Source organism: Panthera uncia, chromosome A2 (assembly GCF_023721935.1).
Source record: "Panthera uncia isolate 11264 chromosome A2, Puncia_PCG_1.0, whole genome shotgun sequence".
NCBI lineage: Eukaryota > Metazoa > Chordata > Mammalia > Carnivora > Felidae > Panthera > Panthera uncia.
This window is the reverse complement of record NC_064816.1, coordinates 19,553,474-19,573,316: the sequence shown is the minus strand read 5'-3', so window position 1 is coordinate 19,573,316 and position 19,843 is coordinate 19,553,474. Positions and strand designations below refer to the sequence as shown.

General features: G+C 58.3%; 3 protein-coding genes across 11 annotated transcripts in view; 2 read left to right on the top strand and 1 right to left on the bottom strand.

Annotated features, from left to right (window-relative positions):
* Positions 1-4,736, bottom strand: part of ABHD14A (abhydrolase domain containing 14A) — a 7,082-nt gene extending 2,346 nt beyond the window's left edge. For 3 of the 5 annotated variants that reach the window (XM_049640595.1, XM_049640597.1, XM_049640598.1), the window contains exons 1-3: positions 4,382-4,736; positions 451-662; positions 159-274 (exon numbers count right to left, since the gene is read on the bottom strand). In XM_049640595.1, coding sequence (XP_049496552.1) covers positions 159-274; positions 451-662; positions 4,382-4,591 — 538 coding nt within the window. In that variant the 5' untranslated portion in view covers positions 4,592-4,736. Of the gene's footprint in view, positions 1-158; positions 275-450; positions 663-2,988; positions 3,113-4,381 lie in introns of those variants that run through there. The other 2 variants (XM_049640599.1, XM_049640596.1) reach the window with 2 other exon arrangements.
* Positions 3,428-8,300, top strand: ABHD14B (abhydrolase domain containing 14B). 2 transcript variants are annotated; one of them, XM_049640602.1, is made up of 5 exons: positions 3,428-4,240; positions 5,152-5,387; positions 6,586-6,827; positions 7,212-7,293; positions 7,552-8,300. In XM_049640602.1, exons 2-5 carry the CDS (start codon positions 5,177-5,179, stop codon positions 7,605-7,607), a joined length of 591 nt encoding a protein of 196 aa, XP_049496559.1. In that variant the 5' UTR covers positions 3,428-4,240; positions 5,152-5,176; the 3' UTR covers positions 7,608-8,300. The 2 variants fall into 2 exon arrangements, with proteins under 2 accessions (XP_049496559.1, XP_049496558.1); XM_049640601.1 differs by having other exon boundaries at positions 7,212-8,300.
* Positions 8,301-9,335: 1,035 nt separating this feature from the next.
* On the top strand, positions 9,336-19,455 carry PCBP4 (poly(rC) binding protein 4). Of its 4 annotated transcripts, XM_049640588.1 has the most exons (14): positions 9,336-9,514; positions 13,035-13,123; positions 15,579-15,720; positions 15,865-15,888; positions 15,998-16,030; positions 16,256-16,372; positions 16,594-16,725; positions 16,886-17,014; positions 17,261-17,335; positions 17,500-17,544; positions 17,621-17,684; positions 17,808-17,860; positions 17,950-18,119; positions 18,539-19,455. In XM_049640588.1, exons 3-14 carry the CDS (start codon positions 15,640-15,642, stop codon positions 18,825-18,827), a joined length of 1,212 nt encoding a protein of 403 aa, XP_049496545.1. In that variant the 5' UTR covers positions 9,336-9,514; positions 13,035-13,123; positions 15,579-15,639; the 3' UTR covers positions 18,828-19,455. The 4 variants fall into 4 exon arrangements, with proteins under 4 accessions (XP_049496545.1, XP_049496544.1, XP_049496546.1 ...); XM_049640587.1 differs by lacking the exon at positions 13,035-13,123; XM_049640589.1 differs by lacking the exon at positions 13,035-13,123 and having other exon boundaries at positions 18,736-19,453.
* The last annotated feature ends 388 nt before the right edge of the window (positions 19,456-19,843 follow it).

Here is a 19,843-nt window from a genome sequence, read left to right as displayed (position 1 = left end):
CGTTTGTCCAGACACTGGGATCCAAATGCCAACCCCCCCCCCCCCCCAACCCACACCCTAGGCCTTTTCTACCCCCCCGACTCCCCACTCTGGGAAACTGCCCCCTTGTACCTGCTGGATGTTGTCGCTGCCCTAGACCCCGAAGTGGTGGCTCTCACCTGGGAGGTCAAGGGCCACGGCCCGGTAGCCCCTCTGCGCCAGCAGCTGCAGTGTGCCCAGCTGCTCCCACGTGTGGGAGTTAAAGGCCTTTCCATGGAGCAGCACCACCTCCACCCTGTGGGCACACAGGGGAGTGTGTGTCCTAGGGGTCTGAGAGTGGCCCGCCATTCTTTCTTTTAGGCTTCTCCCACTGCCCTCCCAGGCCCTGAGCACCCTGAGTTGAGCTGGCGTCCCACACAGGGACTCCCCTTGGACCTAGTCCTTCCACTGTACCCTGGGGTCAGCACCCACCTGCGTGCCCGGTGGAGTGGGAGCACCTCGCGGTAAAAGATGGGGGAGTTGCCAGGGGTGAGACCAGCCAGGATTGTGACATTGGGGCCTCCCCAGAGCCAGGAGGTCTGCTCAGGGGGGCCTGGCAGCCCCACGTACAGTAGCAGCATGAGCAGCAGGCCCAGGCCCAGCAGGGCTACCTGGGACCGGCTCATGGAGGTCTGTACCACAGTCTGGAGGAGAGGAGAGGAAGAAGAGGCTGACGCTGCGCCTCCACCAGGCCCCCGGGACCCCATCCCCAAACCCCACCCGGAAGCCCCCAGCAGAGGAAGAGCTCAGCCCTTGCCCTTTCTCCTGCTCTGGGCAGGGATCTGACATTCATACTCAACTCCTCCACATGCTGGCGCAAGGGCTCAGATACCCTGCAGTGTGAGAAGGGGCATCTGAGATGTCTCCCGATACACAGCATGCTCAGTGACCATCACCACTGTGCCAGCTGAAACCACTTCCATTCATCGGGTGCTGATGACAACCAGATCCTGTGTTTGGCCCTTCACATGCAAGGGCTCATGAATCCACACAAGAACGAACACTGGGGAGCAGATATGATTATGGTTCTCTTGCAGATGAGGAAACAGGCCCAGAGAGGTAAATTCTCTTGCCCAAAATGCAGAGTAGCAAGTAGGGGAGCTGGGATTTGAATCCGGGGCTGGGCTGCTAACCACCAAGCCACACTCCGTTTGCCAAGGAAGAAACCATGGGGCTGAGAGGTGAGGGATGAACTGGAGCCTTGCTGGTGGACAGAGTAGTGAGAGTCATCAAAAGTGAAGGACTATGTGTAAAGCTACATCCCACTGACAGCATGTTTGAAATGGTCCTTTTTTTTCCTTTTTAATCACATTGCATAGAATAGTGCTTAAATCAGAATGTGTTTTTTTTGCAGTTGATGGGAATATTTAACACTCTACCTCAGCTGATATTAAGTGGGAGGAGGGCTCCTGGAGAATATCTGGGATGGGGGAAGTGCTGAGGCATGAGGGGTATGGGGCAAGGGAGGAGCATGGTACACCTAGAAATGGAAAAGGCGGCATGGAGGTTGGAGAGATGAATGCTTCCCCGACCCCAGCTTCAGGACCTCAGTCTGAGTCCTCTGACTATCCAGAGCACAGACTCCAGGACCCAGGACCCAGACAGAACAGTTAGCCCTGGCTTCAAGACTCTGTTTGCCACTTCCTGGCTGTGTGTCTTCAGTCTGTCAGTAAAATGGGGGGAAAGGATAACCTTGCATCAGCCCTTTCAAATTTCCTGTGATATTTCAATAAGACAGTGGACCTGATCCAGGGATGTTCTGTCACCATTTCTTGGGCCTAGGATGAGTATACCTGCCTTATTCTGATTGCAGCGAACACATCTTTATTGAGTGCCAACTGGGTGCTGGCCCTCGCTAGGAGCTGGAAACCCATCTTGAGCCCCACCCTCCTCTCCTGGGAGCTTTGGGGATATTTCCCAAGCCCCCACCTCCAGGCTCCCAGTCCCGTGGTGGGTGGGCAGTGGCAGCCCCTCTGGTGCTGACGGAGAGCCAGGAGCTGAGGAGAGGAAGAGGGCGCTCCTCTCTTCCTTCTGACCACGAAGAGCAACCTCCCACTTGGCATTAGCCTATGTTCCCACCAGTGGGAGAATCTGTGCTGTACCTTTCCCTGCAGGCGCCCTGCACCTTACCCTTTGGGGGTAGGGAGAGTCAGGACTTTGGCCGTTGCCTTGGCAACCCAGGCAGCTAGTGCACTAGACCATGATAGTGGACAGCTAGCAAGCAACTGGCTGCAGGCAACTACAGATACGGTGTGTGGGGACGGGGAAGCTTTACTCAAGTTAGGTCCTTGACATACGTGTCAACAATGACACACAGGTGTACACATGTGCGCACAAACATCGAGTCCTGCTCCCACATGCTTTTCTTTTGCACAAGCTATTCCCCACACGTACAGGCAGACATGCCTGGCCTGTGAACAATTGATCCCTTGAAATACATACCCTCAAAATCAGGCATACAGTCAGCCATCAGGAAGGCAGGTGGACATACAGACACACGCTTTCAAAACCATGCAGACCCTCACATTTCCAGCACACAGTCATTCACACAATCCTAAAACTCATTCACACAATCCTAAAACTACACATGCATACAAGAAACACACATGCATATGACAGACATACCCTCAGAAATACACTCACAGGGAGATACACACACTCAAAATCACATGTACGCAGAAATGCACACAGTTGACATACACAAACACAAGCGGACAGACTGATCCCCAACCCTCCGCTATGTATGCATGTAGAAACAGACACACACATCGACACACACGTACATTCAGACCCCTAAGAACACACGCACACAAGCGCGTGCGTGCACACACAACACACCAACACACACACTCACTGCCCCAGCTCCTGCCACTCCCGCAGGACTCTGCCCGAGGACTCTGGGGGCAAGGGGCGGAGCCAGGATGGCCCGTCCCGGGCACCCTGCTGGCTTCACTCCCCGGGGACACTCACCCGACCGACCGGGATGACCGGGCCGGACACCCCAGAGCGGGCCCCGCCCACGCGGAACCAGCAGCCAAACAGCGCCGCAACCATTGCGCTGCCTCGGCGGCTCCGCAGGCTGCTGCGGGCACTAGTCGGCGGAAAGCGTGGCCAAGGAGGCGCGCTTGCGCAGTCCGCAGTCGCAGCACCTCCCCCCACCCCTGCCTCCTGCCCCACCCCCGCCTCCCAACCCAGATGGAGGGGGAGTCCAGGCGGCGCCTGAAAGCACACAGGCCTCGTCCCCGTCCCGTCCAGATTTTCCGGATTGCTTCCATCCCGAGGGCCAGGGGAGAGCCACCAGCTTCTTCCACCAGACCATCTCTATCGTGGGTCAGTCCCTGGTCTGCACAACGGGGTTAAGGATAAGGGTTGTCTTAAGGACCACAAAGGACCGGTCAGGCCTTAGCTCAGTGTCTGGCGAGGAGTCCCTTGCCTTGTAAATGTCAGATATTATTGTTACTTGGTAGCTCCAGGTCTCAGCCCAACTGCTTCCCCAACCCCTACGGATACACATGCGCACGCGCTTGGTCACAGCCCAGGGCAGCCTCTCGCTCCTTCACGGCTCTTTATAGCACCCATCCTGGTGGGCAATGTGTGACCAACGTGTGGTCTGCCCCGGGCTCAGGACAGGTCCCAGGCTTGGCGGCCAGGCCTGGCACAGGGAAGCGGCGCTGAGCATGCAGGACTCACTCTGTTATCGACACCCTGCTAAAAAGGCAACATCACACCCATTCTACAGGCCAGGAGGCTCAGCGACGATAGGTAAATGACCAACGCCACCTGGCTGGACTTTGTCAGTACCTCGCACTCAAAGCTGTCGGGTTTCACTGCATGTCAGGCGCACAACTCTGGGCCTGGGCAGTCAAGGCCCCAGGGATGAGTGGGTTGGGGACAAGGCGGGGAGGAGCAGCAGGGATGAGACTCCATGAACCTCAAGCCGCACCATGTGCATCTGGGGCAGGTTGCTGGGAGCCGCACCTAGCCGGGTACTTGGAACACATGGGGCCCGAGGGGCTCTGGGAAACTGAGGCCGCTGCGACAAGAAAGATAGGTCTAACGGCACCGACAGGCCTGCGACGTCTTGTGGCCACAAGAGGGCGCCCCGTAGCACGGCCTGGTCCCCGCCCTCGGCCAGGCCAATTCCCGGTTTCCCTGCCCCGGGCCTCAGTCGCAGCCAGCACTCGCCTGCTTCTTGTCTGCGCGAGCCTACGCAGCTCCTCAGGTACCGGCCCTGCACCCCCGACCCTCTCTTCCGCTGTCCAGTGAGGGCCCACCCCTACTACCCCAAGTTCTTCCCCTTCCCCTTCTCGGCTCCCCAGGTTCCCTCCTCGGGTCTGCCCCCACCCTTCCGCGTGCGCCTTACCGGGCCCTGCGAGCCAGAACCGAGGTCCGCGGAGGGGACAGAGAGAGCCGCTGCAGCGCCGTTGACCGTGCCCCCTGACCACGGCGTCAGAGCGTTGGCCCCCAGCGGGAAGCGCGCTGGGCACTCCTCGTCCCTTGCAGGCCGGAACTCCAATGCCTTTCCCGGCTCTGCTCCAGCTTCCGCCTCCGGAAAATGGGTTTTTAACTCCATCCCCGACCCCCTCTGGCCTGTGGTGCCAACCTACAGCCTGTAACAGTGCCTTGAAGAGGAAGAGGTCGATAAGCAAAACAGCACCTTACTGTTGATTGAGCACTTACTATGCTCCCTATGTGTTAGGAACGATGTCCAGCGTTTTACATGCCTGAGCTCATTTAATCTCATCACCTACCTATGAGCTGAACACTATTGTATTATCCCTATTTGTAGAAAAGTATAATAACAGTGAGGACAATAATTGTAATGGGAGCCCCATGTATTGCGTTCTAAGGGCAGGCACCCTCATCTGTCAATTCTTTTTTTTTTCTTAACTCATTAATTCTTGAGGTAGGCTTTATTGTTCCTTATTTCAGAAGAGGAAATTGAGGCCCAGGGCCACACAATTGAGTGGGAGAGGCATAAAAACACTATGTCTTCCTCCCCCCCAAAGCATGTTCCTAGAGTTCTGGTAGCTTCCTGGAGGCCTTCTTGCTGCTTCTTGAGGGACCCCTTCTCTCTCTGTGGTAGCCTGGGCAGGGTGTTTTGTGGCTCATCAGTCTGGCCTTGAACCACAGGTGCTTCACCAGTGCAGCAGCCAGTATGGCGGGTGTGGAGCAGCACGAGGGCACCATCCAGGTGCAGGGCCAGAGCCTCTTCTTCCGAGAAGCTCGGCCAGGCGGTGGACAGGCTGCCTGCTTCTCAGTTCTGCTGTTGCATGGTATCCGCTTCTCCTCTGAGACCTGGCAGAACCTGGGCACACTGCACAGTCTGGCTCAGGCTGGCTACCGGGCTGTGGCCATCGACCTGCCAGGTATTTCTGGGGCGGGCTCCTGGACAGGGGTTGTGGGGGCCTCACTGGGGGCTGGGGGACTTGGGAGGACCTGGCCAGGCTGGGCCCCAAGCTCCACAGGGCACGATGTACACTGTGGGGCCTTCCACTGTCTCTAGTCTCCATCCGGATGTGGTCTGGACACTGTCCAGATCCTTCTAACTGTGTTGTCCTGGGGCAGTGTCTCAGTATCTCTGAGCCTCTGTTTCCTCATGTATAACGGGAGATATATTCATTTTGAGGGTTGGCTCTAGTGAGAATGGACTGAGGTTATGTGAATAGTGGCCAGTACCTGACACCCAGTAATCGGTGCTCAGCCAATTGGAAGTAAAATCTTTTGGTGGAGCGATAACCATAGGGTCTGTTGGAAGTCCTGCCTAGTAAGACTGAATCTTCTGACACATTTGGGGGTGGGGCAGACCCTGGAGGGTGGCTAAGCCATGTACAAAGCCCTAAACTGAGTTCTGGAGTAGGCAGGGACAGCCCCAGACTGGCAGTCATAACCTAGACATGGTGCCATGTGAAGGGGCAGCATAGCTGACCTGTTCCCCTCACAGGCATGGCTGCCATGTTTTCAGTGCCCAGGTGTGGGCCTCTAGGCCCAGATGGAATTGGTTCAGACAGTGGGTTGGGCTGATCTTCCAGGTGAAGGTCTTGAGCTAATCTTTGTGGGAAAGGTACGACTAATTGGAGGGGAGGTCCATGTGCAGAGCCAGCTCCTCAGTCACTGTCCGTTCTGCCAGCCCTGGGATGGGTGTCTCTTAACCAGTTAACTCACTTAATTTTCACAACAATCTGAAACGACAGATACTTTTGTTCTCTCCTTTAACACACGGGGAAACTGAGCAGCCGAGAGAGGGTTGAGGAGGCTTTCCCAAGGTCACATAGATAGTAAGTGGAAGACTGAGACTTGGACCCAGCTGGGTTGGACTTCAGAGCCTGATCCTTTCCAGGACCACTCTACTGCTGGGAGAGATGGGCACAGATATTGAGGGAAATGCCTCATGCTTGCCACAGATAATGGTAGATCTAGGCTGCTGTAGGAATAAGCTTGGGTACGCTGTGTGCTGCAGGAACCTGGCTCAGAAAGATCCACCTAGGAGGACTTCCTGGAGGAAGGGACTGTCTCTTCCACTTCCCGATTCATGCCTTTGTCTTTCTCACACCTGAATCCCTGCAGGTCTGGGGCGCTCCAAGGAAGCAGCAGCCCCTGCCCCTATTGGAGAGCTGGTCCCCAGCAGCTTCCTGGCAGCTGTGGTAGATGCCTTGGACCTGGGTCCCCCAGTTGTGATCAGCCCGTCGTTGAGTGGCATGTACTCCCTGCCCTTCCTGACGGCCCCTGGCTCCCAGCTCCGGGGCTACGTGCCAGTGGCCCCTATCTGCACTGACAAAATCAATGCTGCCGACTATGCCAGTGTGAAGGTACCCCTGTGTGGGAGGCTGAGATGCCCCTGCCACGAGCAAGGAAGGGTCCATCCTGGGGCCTTTCCTTACCTGGGGGCAGGGTAACCAAGGGGTGTCTTCTGGGAGGAGCTACATGACCAAACTCCACCCTTTTGGTTTACTTAGCAGATTACCGTGTCTTGGCCTGTGTTAATCTGTATGCTGGGGCAGACAACATCCATGCCTCTATCCGCCTGGAGCTGGGGCTTCTTCTACGACCCACTGGGCCAGCTTGTCTCTCCCCCTTATTTGGGGTGACCCCAGGGAGAGACTGAAGTGATTGTGGGGCTAGAGCTGACTTCTAGGAGGCTGGGGCCGGTGTGTCAGGTCCCTGTTTACTCTGTCTCCCTTTCCTTTCTCTAGACCTCAACACTTATTGTATATGGAGACCAGGACCCCATGGGTCTGACCAGCTTTGAGCACCTGAAGCATCTGCCCAACCACCGTGTGTTGGTCATGGAGGGGGCAGGGCACCCCTGTTACCTTGACAAACCTGGGGAGTGGCACACAGGGCTGCTGGATTTCCTGCAGGGGCTAGCATGAAACCCAGCCCTGCTGATGGGGGTGGCTGCTGGTCTGCCTTGGGCTCTGTCTCCTTCCTCCTGCCATGGGTCCCTGCGCATCATGTACATGCAACAGGTGTGTCTCTATCTGGTTTCTTGTCTTTGGGGTCTATCTTTTCCTCTTCCTCTTTCTCTTGCAGTGACAGACTTTGGAGGTGAAATCAAGAAGGAAAGCCCCAGGAATCAAGAGACATAATCTGGTGGAGGGTAATCCATTAGATGGGCTTCTCCTATAGGCTTTCCTGTTTGCTTGCACCCCTTTTTCTGCCCTGTTCAGCCTCCCCATCCTGCCTCCAGCTTCTCTCTTTGGCTGTCCTGTGGGGCACTCACATCCCCTACCCCTGCCTCTTAGACCACACATACATCCAGATACATCCATGACCACATGCATGCTTACACATTTAGAGCCATCTATATTCCCAGATATGACCCTTCACCTGGGAGCAACTGCATAGGTACAGGCAACTCTGGGCTGACATGCACATTGTCACCTGCAGCTTTGCCCTGCATGCACTCACACACATGCATTCTTGTGCCTCCACACATGCCCCCTCCCAACCATGCAGCACCCACTGTCCAGGAAGGTGGGGACCCAATAGGCCAGCCCTAGCAGGAGGCCCTCTGCCAAGCTTAGGGGTAGCCAGCCCTGAACTTCATTCACCCACAGGTTGCAGCAGGCCCCCGACCAGAACTGCCCCCCAAAAGGTGACATCTTTTCGACCCTCAGATCTCCCTGCCCTCCCCTCCTCTCTTTCTGGGTGTTCCACACCTCCCCAGGTTATTAGGCCTGCATCTGCTCAGCCAAGCTTGTTTCCTGCTCTGAGGTTTGGGGGTTGGGGAGATGGAGAGTGGAGAGTGGAGGTCGGTGAAATAAAGTGATGCAATTAGACCCCGCAGGCTTTCGCTGTCTCCAGAGCGCCGCCCCTCCCCCGTCCCTGGGGACAGCCACTGTGGGCCCCTCCCCCACCCTGGCGGGACCAGATGGTCCCCCTGCCCTTTGTCCACCCGGCCAGATGGAGGGGAAGGGAGATTGGATTCCCCTCCCCACCCACACACACCCAGGTGCCAAGAGACTCAGCTGTGGGGGGAGGTGGAGGTCAGTGGGACCAGGCTGAGCCGATTACGAAGGAGAGGGGGAGGTAGATCTGCTCCCCAGGGGGTGCGGTGGGGGAAGGAGAGGGCTTGGGGGACCGTCCAACTCCTCCCATTCCCTAGCAGAGTACTCTACTGCGTCGCGGCCCTTGCGACCCTAGTCCCCAGAAGGAATTCTGGGGGTAGCTTTGGGAGAATGGCGGGGCGGGCTGCACGGGATCACACCGCTCTCAGGCCCCTCCTCCAGCTGGCCCGGTAACTTGTCCCGGGTGGACAAGGGCCGGGCCTCGCGGAAGCTGTGGGTGGTTGAAGGGCGCGGGTCTTGGTGGGCGAGAGCCCCGCGCGGGGTTGCGGGGATGGAAGGCGCAGAAGCGAGCAGAGCTGGGAACCGGGTCGGGCGGAGGGTCGAAATCCGGGCTCCGAGGGATCCGAGCCAGAGCGAGGCAGCGTGGGGCCTGGCGGCCGGCCCGAGGCCGAGATTTGGGAGCGGTGGGCTCGGCGCAGGCGCCGGGCGGGCGGCCCTGGCGGGCAGAGAGCGCAGGGGCTCGGGGCCAGGCACCGCGGGACCACTGGGCGGTCGCTCGCGGCCGGGCACCCCCTCCACCCCTACCCAGCCAGGTCCCCCGCTCTCGGCGCACGGACGACCTCCCGGGGGAGGGTCGCACCAGCCCTCCCGGAAGCGGCCACCGCTCGGGGCGCACCGCGGCGCGCGGGGCGGGGCGGGCGGCTGCGGCACTGGGGCGGCTGGGGCGGGCCCGCCGCGCTGTAATCGGATCCGGGGAGGGGGCGGGGAGGGGCCGGGCCGGGCGGGCCGGGGGGTGGGGGGGGGCGCGGAGCCGGGCTCCGGGCCGGCCGGGCTCCGCGCCTGTCAAACCCCTCATTGTTCGCAGCTGATGTCACTCGCAGTTGTGAGCGGCCGCCTCTCCCGGGGACAATGTGGGACTGAGCGGCCCAGCCGCCGCGCCGCCGCCGCCGCCGCCGCCGCCGCCGCCGCAGGACAGCCCCAGCGAGGTAGGGCGCGGGCCGGGCGGGGCACCGCGGGCCGCGAAGTTTGGGGGTTCGGCCGGGGGGTGGGGAGCCCGCGCTGGAGTCTACAGGCCGGGGTCCAGATTTGGGAGACTGGGAGACATGCTTCCCTGTCCCACTGGGGCCCAGGCCTGCACAGGTGGGGGCGCTGCTCTGCCAGAGGAGCCCCCAGCACCAAGGGAGGGCCTTCCTGGACCTGAGACCCCAGATTCGAGGCCCACATCCCACCTGCTGTTTCTGTTCTTTGGACCTGCTCTTCTCTCGATCTCCTGCCTTGGGTTCTGGTTCTGCTCCATCTCTATCCCCATCTGCCATTCCCCTGCAGTTCCTGGCTGGACACACACCCCTTCCCATTCTCCGCAGTCCTTGATTGGGGGGGGGGGGGCAGACAGATCTCCATCCAGGGGTGTGTGGAGATGACAGTTGGGGGCTCAGAGTGGTCCTTCATGCCCTGTGGCTCTTCAGCCCCTCAGCTCTGACCTAGCTTCTAGCTGGAGTCCTGGAGGACAGGGGGTGTCTCTGGCTAATCACTTCAGCCTGGCTCTCATGCCTGCCTGGCCAGGAGAGGGAGGTGCCCACCTCCTCACTCCCCTGTCCCAGGCCCGCCATCTTGAGACCTGTGGCACCCAGTGCTCCACCCGGCTCCAGCACCATGGGGAGTGGTCTTCAAGGGGATGCACCCATAGCCAGTTGCATGCCCTCCTTCCAGAATGTGGGCTCTTGGTCCCCACCAAGCCCACAATGTTTACCTTTATGCTGGACCAACAGGGCATGTATCCCTAGGGGCCCTCCTTCTCCTACAAAGAGCTCTTAGACCCCAGAGACTCTCCAGGAGCTTAAACCTTAGCTCCAGTCTTCACTCTTTCCTGAGGTTACCCTCACTGCTTCAGGGCCAGCACCTGGGATCCTATCCTTTTCCCATCTGAAGGTCCCCTAGTCGCTCTGGGCCCTGGAACCCCCTCAATCTCCAAAGCACCCCCATCCCAGCCCCCACCCCCCAGCCTTCATCAGCATGCAGGCTCAGACTGCCCAAACACAAGGGGATTGTTCTTCCTGCATGCTCAGGGTGGGGGGCTGGGAGCAGGCGGCCCACACACCCTGGCAGGCCCAGGCCACAGGGAGGCTGGCTTTGCCCCGCCCTGTGTCCCCAGACAGGCTCTGTCCACCCTCCCTACTCCCATCCCTGCCACCTACCCCCCCTCTAGCCTCCATCACCATCGCCCAGTGGCATTGACCTCTTGAGGAAAGAGCTCTGAGCTGCACAGGTGGACCCCTGGTTCTCCCAGCTCTGCCAGTTGCCTTTCATGTAGCCTTGTAAACAAATGCATTCCTCTTTGGGCCTCAGGTTCTGATTTTGTGAAACCTGTGCCACTCCCCAGCTCTTCTTCCAGCCTCCCTTCCACATGGGGAACCCATTCTGGGCCCCTGGAAGTCTCAAAGCACAGCGCAAATCCCCCACCCCGGTGACATGCCCTGGAAACACCTAGATCCAAAGAAACAGCAGGAGCAGGGGCTCTGCTGAGGAATGGAGAGAGGATTCTGTCCAGCCAGATCCTGGGCCTCCTATGTGGCTGGTCCCCCCATGCCCTGATCTTCTCACCCCATCCTTACTGCTTCTCTGGGACCCTCAGCCCCATCTCTGGTCCCTAATGCCGCCAGGCCCTTCTCCCTGCACACGTCCTGGCTCCTGATCTCCTGGAGGAACTCTTACTTTCCTGGGTAGTAGAAAGATAGGCTTGAAAATGCCCAGTTGGGGCTCCTTTGAGTTGAGGCATATCTTTAGGAGGCACAGAGGCCTGAGTGATTATATCTGACTTGGAAGGTTGGGGAAGGCTTCACAGAGGAGGTGGCATTTGAGAAGGATTTTGACAGAGAGTGAGGAGGACGGGCATTTCAAGCTGGGTTCAGCCTGGGCAAAGGCCCAGAGGCCTGGAGGTGCTAGGCGTGTTTTGCAGCCTGGTGTGTAGGGGAGAAGGGGTAGAGATGAGAGAAGAGAAGCTGGCAGGGACCAGATCACAAAGGGCCTTGAGTACTTGTCTATGGTGATCAGGCTTTATTCCTTGGGCACTGGGGAGCCATCGATGGCTGTTGAGCAGCAGAATGACCGAGTCTCCAGCATGGAAAATAAAAGCTAGAGACCTTTCTCAATTTGGGTGAGGCAAAGGGTATCAGGGGGTGGGGCTGTACCATGAAGCTGTGTCCTTCCTCCTGGAGCCCAGTCTGGGCCTGCCTCAGTTTCCCTCGGCTGTGAGGACTCTTGAGGAGTTGCCTAATGATGCCCTAAGGAGGCTATAGCATTTCTGACACCAGACAACTTGTCAGAGCTTCCCTTCACTGCCTAGCACAGATTCTACAGGATAGCTTTGGGTCAGGAAACCAGAGGGTGGAGCTCATGGACCCCCCAGGCTGCTCCCCTGCAGGCCTCTCCTCCCCTGACTCTCCCAAGAAGTGCTATGAATGGTCATCCTGGGAGGCTGTAAGGCTGAGAGGCTGGGCACATGGGTCGGAGGATACTGGAACATTTCTTGTGGAGGCCTGGGTAATCAAGAAGGGGGAGCATACCCAGTGAAGGGGATAGGCAAGGGAGTTAGGATCCCTCCCTCAGTGCTGATCTCCCCAAGCCTAGTGTCCACCTCCCGCCACGCCCTGCTTCGCCTGATGTCCCGAGCCATTCCCCAGCATCACTGGGTGTGGCCAGCATGGCTGCTTTTGGATTAGGAGTAGGAGGCTGCTAGGTTGGAGCCTGGTGGTGCTGAGGGGTATGTCAGGGGATGTGAGGTGGGGGATGAACTTGGAGACTGCCCCCTCCCCCCACACTTTCTCTCTAGCTCAGGTGGGTCTGTAGGCCCTGGTTGGTTGGTCCAGACACTGGCTAGCAGAGCCAAGGGAATCCCCCAAGGGGCGGTCCCGTCCACTTGAGTTGCCTGGCCCCAGGAGCCCTCCCCTCCCCCGGATTGTTCTTGCTCCAGAACAAAGCCAGGGTGGACACTTGATCCCTGCATGTGGGGGGGAGCTGGCTAAGCCCCCGGCCCTTTGATTGGGCAGCTGTCATGAGAGAGAGACAGCTGGGGGGGAGGGGCAGGAAGGGGCAGCCGCCATCGCTTACACAGCTGTCACCCCCCCCCCCGCCCCCTCCAGCCTGGGTGGCAGGAAGCCAGGGACAGAAGGAGTGGGCACTCGATCTGGGGAGGGGGCCTGGGGAGCAGAAGGGAACACCCGAGGTCAGAGGCCTGGTCTGAGCTTGGTATGTTCTGCCAAGGAGCCCTGCTGACCAGAGGGGGCTGGGCACCCCCAGAGGTGAGCTGGAGGTCAGTATGGCATGACGTGTGGCTGCCATGTGGGTGGCCCAGCAGGGACCCAGGGCCCACCAGCAAATAACTCCCTAGAACCCTGGTGAGGGCAGAAGGGGAGCCAGCATGCCTAATAGGACTGTTTGCTCTTAGGGCCCCTAGGAGACTAATTTGGGAAACCTGTGTCAGGAACTCTTGTTCTCTCCTAAAAACAGGAAAGATCTTGAGGGTCCCTCAGAACAGGAAGGACACAGAGATAACAGCACCAGCAACCCCCAGCCCCGTGCATACACACATAGCACAGGTGGGTAAACTGAGGTCCATGTCAGGTGAAGGCCTGGCCAAGGTCACCCATGGAACTTGAGGCAGTGGGCTCTACTACAGACCCAGGTACCGTTTGCAGGGCAGGAACTCTAGTTCTGGCCACATTCTAGGCCCTTTGCCCTTTTTTCCTCAAGCCTTATGACCCCAAGAGGTAATGTGGCAATGGTATGGGGACAGTGTGAAGTCTCCCACTGATTGCCACTCCAAAGGAGTCCCTGAGTGTCTGAAAATTCTGGAGGCTAAGACCGTAGCTTTGGACAAGTTGTCAGTCCTTTCCAGACATGACCCACATGTACTAGCCAGGCAGGGGTCTCACAGACTACTAAGTCTGCTCCTCACCTTTCAAGAGCCCTGCTCCAGGAAGAGGACTGACAAATCCAGACAGGACAGCCAGAAAGGAGAGGCGGACGGGGCCTGTGACAGAGCCCCACACTAGCAGGCAGGACTGTGCTTTCCCCCACCTCTCTGTGACCTTGGGCATGTTATAGACCCTCTGTTGGCATCACGTTGCCTTCTGTCTGGTGAATTCATCTGTTCAGCTCACAATTATGTTCTGAACACCTTCTCCAGCTTGGCTCTGGTCTGAGCTCTGGGGACACAAGGAGAAGGTGGCAGCCTTGGCCCCTGCTCTAAGGGGCTCCCAAGCTTGGCTGTCCAGGGAGGCACAAACTAAGCACGTCATTACAAGTGCTTTGCTGGAGGAAGTGCATGCAGCTGGGGGAACATTAGCAAGGGCAGCCAGCATGAGGCTGGCCAGGATGCTCACAGAACAGAGTCCCTGTATCCACTGTTGACTTCTGACCTCTGGAGAGCCTATGGACAGAACTCAAGGGGAGGGAGGAGCCTGTGCTGGGGAGACAAGTTACTGACTGCTTGGGGGGACAGCATTGTCACCCAATGGTACAGGGAAGGAACAGGCCTCATGCCATGGAGTGGCTTGCTTGGGCTTCCTGAGAAAGCCAGGCTGGGGGCACCCTTTTCCTACTCCACGCCCAAGCTCTGGCTAGCACGGGGGTTCCAACGAGGGGATTGGACAATGCTCCACGCCCTTGACCCTCATGTCAGAATAGGGCAGGGGGCTGAGGAAGAAGGTGCCCAGAGGTCTCTAGAGTGCTCTAGGCAGGCACGCTCATCCTTGGCTCCCACACCCTCCTGGGCAGAAGGAATTTGCAGAGTTAGGGCTTGGTCTTGGCTCAGCTTTGGCACCAATTGGTCCCACTCCATTTTCTGCCTTGGGTTCTGGTCCCCCAGTTAGCTCCCCATCAAGGCTGAGCCTTGGTAGGAGACAGCCGGCTGGAGGAGAGGGATTTCCAAGCAGGATTAAGGTTCAGGATTAAGTCGGGGCATGAAAAGGGGTCGGGTAGGGAGGGCTGGGAGGGCTGGCGGCTGGGCTAATCCCAGAAGCTAATCTCTGGCTCCTCCTTCCTCTGTCAGTTAACAGTTAACGGCCTTGACATTTCCCAGCCCCCAAATCCCTTTCTTACCCATCACCCAGTCCCAGGGGGAAAGCATTCTCTCCATTTTATAGGTGAGGAAATTGAGACTGGGAGCCCAGTGACTTGTTTCTGGTACAGTAGAAAGTATTCCCGGCTGGGAATGTGGCCACTTCTTACCTCTGCAGCACACAGGAGATGGCTTGGAAAACCATTATGCAGACTGCTGGTCTCCTGACACCACCCCCCTTGCCCCATGTGCTGAATGAACCCTGCTGTCTGCAGGGAGGCTCTGCTTTAGTGACCAGTGGGGGTGGTATTCCTAGCCCTTGTGCCCCAATCCCCACAAGCCTCTGCCGGGCAGTGGGAAGGCTGGGGCAAATGGACCCTCCTAGAACCTTGCTATCTTTACTTCCACCCTCCTTTCAAGGCCTTCCTGTGGCTCCCGATGGGCTCTCCAGCCTCAGCTCCAGCAGCAACTCCATGTTATAGTCCTGGGGCAGGGGCGGGGGGTGGGGAGCTCTGGCTCCTGGATGCAAGTGCTTCTCATTTGAAATAACTTCAACCTTAACCAAACTTTCAAGGCCCAATCCACAGGGATCCCCTTTTCCAAAAGGTCAGAGAGGAGACTCTCCCTCTCTGGACTCCCATAGGCCTCCTGGTTAATTTTTCTAATATATGTGGGAAAGGAAAGGATACCCATGGAGACTGGCTGCCTACCGCATATGTACTTAGCTCATTTTAATTCTCATAACTCTTTGATGGTAAGACTTGGTAGTCTCCTCTTACAGATGAGGAAGCGGAGGCTCAGATGGGTTAAATGAACTGTCCAGGGTTACCTAGCAAGTAGTTGTATACAAGGACACCGGTCAGTGTGACATTCAAAACTGTCTCTCTTCTGTAGGAATTTAGTTAGTTTGGCTCTGAGATCTTCATGTAAGGGCAGGGAACCCAAAAGAGACCTGGGCTCCTCTCTAACCCCGCTTCTGCTGCACCCACCAGAGCCGGCTGGGCACCGTGGACGCACCCCCAGGCCGCTGTGGCCCCAGCCCCGCCTGACAGGATGAGCGGTTCAGATGCGGGGCTGGAGGAAGAGCCAGAGCTCAGCATCACCCTCACACTTCGGATGCTAATGCATGGGAAGGTGAGTGGGTGGGGGGCAAGGTGAGGCATGGCCAGCCAGCAGTTTGATCTCCTGCGTTCTGTCTCTGCTAGAGCTCCTGTCCCGGCGGAGGGGCAGGGCCTGGGGCATTGGTGCTCCCTGACTCTACTCTTGTCTCATTTGCAGGAGGTTGGCAGCATAATTGGGAAGGTAGGTGCCCCAGTTCTGTTCTGTGTAGACTTCAATCTGAGGCCTTAGGCCAGGTGTGGGGGCAGTGACCAGTCAGGCTAAGAGCCATTCTGTATTTTGTCTCCTACAGAAAGGAGAGACTGTAAAGCGAATCCGGGAGCAGGTGAGGATGGAGTTTGGGAGAGCTGCCCAGGGCACCTGGTTTGGAGGGGAGGGGAGATCCCTAGCTGCATTTTCCCTGAACCCCACTATTTGGGATGACCAGTGAGTGCCCTTGGAAGGTAGCTGTTTCCAGCCTTGGCCAGGGCCTGGTGAGTGGGCAGGCAGACAGGTTCCTGGCAAGGAAGTGGAGAAGGAGACCTGCTGCCCGGCCTTTCTGTACCCGCAGAGCAGTGCCCGGATCACCATCTCTGAGGGTTCCTGCCCCGAGCGCATCACCACCATCACTGGGTCCACAGCAGCCGTCTTTCATGCAGTCTCCATGATCGCCTTCAAGCTGGATGAGGTCCGTGGGTGGCTGGGGTGGGAGGCCAGAGGTGGTTCCCTGGGGCAGGGGAACAGGGCTCCGACTCCATGCAGTGGCTGTAGGTGGCAAGAAAGGCCAAGCCCGGGGCAGGGTTCTTTCATTAGGGTGGGATTTGGGGAGGGCTTCCCTCCTTCAAACCCCAGCAGGAAGGTGCTCCGGGGGTGGGGCAAGCACAGCCAAACCACAGTCTTCCTACCCAGGACCTTTGTGCTGCTCCTGCAAATGGTGGAAATGTCTCCAGGCCTCCGGTGACCCTGCGCCTTGTCATCCCTGCAAGCCAGTGTGGCTCACTGATTGGGAAGGCTGGCACCAAGATCAAGGAGATTCGAGAGGTGAGGAAAAGGGGGATACCACCCTTGGGGAGTCCTACCCTCCACTTCAGAGAGTGGACCTGGGCTTATGGCTTCCTGTCCCCTGGGGAGCTCTAAGCCTGGGCAGCCCTAGCCTGGATTACGAGGGCAGCCAGAAGTGGCCCCTGTTCTCTGCTTGCAGACCACGGGTGCCCAGGTGCAGGTGGCGGGAGACCTGCTCCCCAACTCTACAGAGCGTGCTGTCACTGTGTCTGGGGTACCTGATGCCATCATCCTGTGTGTGCGCCAGATCTGTGCTGTTATCCTGGAGGTGCTGCCCTGGTGCAGGGAGAGAGGACGGGGATGGGCCCTGGTCTGTCTTGTCAGGCCACCAAGTCCTATGCATATGGCACTGGGTGGAGGCAGGGCAGGGCTGCAGGGATGGACTGGGAGCTCCAGGGTGTCGGGATGCATTTACCCTGGGGGTCATGGGAAGGGCCTTGAAAACATAGGCCCTTGGGGGATACAGGGGGGCCTGAAGGGTCCTGACAGAGCCTCCCCCATTTGTGCCTTCTAGTCCCCACCCAAAGGAGCTACTATCCCATATCATCCAAGCCTCTCCTTAGGTACCGTCCTTCTCTCTGCCAACCAGGTGAGGTGGAACAGTAAGAGGGGTGAGAAGCATTACTGGAGAAGGGGCTTGAGATGGGGGAGGGATGGAAGAAGGACTTGGAGGTTGGGTGGGAGGAGGAGTGACTGGCCAAATTGGTCTGACTTGTCACAGTAACCCCCTTTCACCCACTTTGTCTCCCACAGGGCTTTTCTGTCCAGGGTCAGTATGGGGCTGTGACCCCAGCTGAGGTGAGTAACCGTAGCCCAAGGGAGTCCTTCCCAAACCAGGCCTCCTCTGACTTCTGACCCTTCTTCTTTGGCACAGGTCACCAAGCTCCAGCAGCTCTCGGGCCATGCAGTCCCCTTTGCCTCACCCAGCATGGTGCCAGGTGAGCAGCCCTGCAGAAGGAGGCAAGGGCACACTCCAAGGGGCAGACAGCCCCCTTGGGATGTACATGGGGAGGCAGGAAAGGCCCAGAATCACATCTGATCCCTCTTCTCCTCCCTCCCAGGACTGGATCCTGGCACACAGACCAGCTCACAGGAGTTCTTGGTTCCCAACGATGTGAGCAGGGCATCGGGTAGTTTGAGGGTGGGCAGCAGGGGCCCAGGAGTCTGGGCCTGGCCTCGGGTTGAATTCTGTTGTCCCCCCAGCTGATTGGCTGCGTGATCGGGCGCCAGGGCAGCAAGATCAGTGAGATCCGGCAGATGTCAGGGGCACATATCAAGATCGGGAACCAAGCAGAGGGTGCTGGCGAGAGGCACGTGACCATCACTGGTTCCCCTGTCTCCATCGCCCTGGCCCAGTACCTCATCACTGCCTGGTGAGTGTGGGGAGGGGGTGTCCCAGGTCACGGGGCTTATGTGCCTGTGAAAAGCACACTTGGGGCGGGAAAGCTGATCTCCCTTCTCTGTCTCTGTCTGGGTGTGTCCTCTGCCTCCCCAACCCTGCCTTTCCCACTCCATGTTGCCCCATCTCCCCTCCACGTCTATTTCTTGTGTCTTCTTTTCCCATCCCTGTCTTTTTCCACTGGGTTTTGCCCTCCCTGCGTCTCCTCTCACCCCATACCTTACCTGCTTATTCTTTCTTCCCGTTTTCCACTCTCCTGCCATTCCTGTTCTCTTCTATGTCATTGTTCTCGATTCCTCTCCATCTTTCATCTAATCTCCCCTATATTTGCCCTCATTGCCCCTCTCTCACCCCCACCTTCCCCTGCATCTCCCCCCATATCCCTCTCTCCAGTCTAGAAACGGCCAAGTCTACCTCTGGGGGGACGCCCGGCTCGGCCCCCACAGACCTGCCTGCCCCCTTCTCGCCGCCCCTGACGGCCCTGCCCACAGCTCCCCCAGGCCTGCTGGGTACACCCTATGCCATCTCCCTCTCCAACTTCATCGGCCTCAAGCCTGTGCCCTTCTTGGCTCTACCACCTGCCTCCCCAGGGCCGCCGCCGGGCTTGGCGGCCTACACTGCCAAGATGGCAGCAGCCAATGGGAGCAAGAAAGCTGAGCGGCAGAAATTCTCCCCCTACTGAGGCCGGCTGAGGCACAGGCGCAGGGGCAGGCAGGACCACCGGTAGGGGCTGCCTCTGCACCCTATCTGCCCAAGGAGACTCCACCCTGGGGTCCCAAACACCACTAATGCCCAGACGCATGGATGCACCCCCCACCCGGCCCCGGTTTGTGGGAGTAACTCCTCTTAGAGCGGGAGCAGTTTCTGGCCCAGGGTCTGGGGAACTGCAGCAGCTCCAGGGTACGGGGCTCCACCCCCTCTAGCTCTATGCTTGGATGCAGGGAGCATCCTTAGTGCCCTCACTTCAAAGGGTCACTCATGCACTCCCCATCCCTTAGGGCTTCCCAGTCTCCTGCTCCTCTGTGGGGATCAGGGAGGAGGGCTGGGGGGTGGCTGGGGGCCATGCTTCTCTCCCCACCTCCCTGCAGATTCCTGCTGCTTCCACTGATACCCTTTTGACTGGAATGGACTGGCTGGGCTTGGCAGAGGGCAACCCAAAGAGGGGACCCTGCTGGGCAGCTGGGGGAGTGGTGTGGAGGCAGGGGCCGAGTTCTCAGCAGCAGACACTCTGTACAGTTTTTTCAATCCCTGTTTTTGAATAAATATTCTCAGAGACCAGGAAGCTGTGAAACATTGTGGGTGTTGGCAAAACCTCCAGAAAATGGGTGTTGACAAGGTCCCGGAGGACCCCATCTGTGAATCCACCGGTCCCCATTGGGCTTTGGCTCCTTCCACATGCCAGCTTTGGGGCTTCGGGCCCTTTGGGGTCATGTTGTTCAGCCTCCTGCCTCTGGCACCACACTGATCCAGTTGTTTTCTGGGCACTTTAGAAGCTGGTAGAGGAGTTCCAGTAGCTTGGTCCAGCCTCTCCTTGGTGTAGATGTCAGGGAAGTCCTTCTGAGTATCTCTCCACTGGTTCCTCCTGCTGTGGCTGTTACCTAGACCTTGCCCTGCTTCGTCCATCCCTTTGGCTGTAAACCCTTAGAGCCCACTTCTCTGTGATCCTGCCCACTTCCTCTCCTTCTTTGGCCTGGGGAC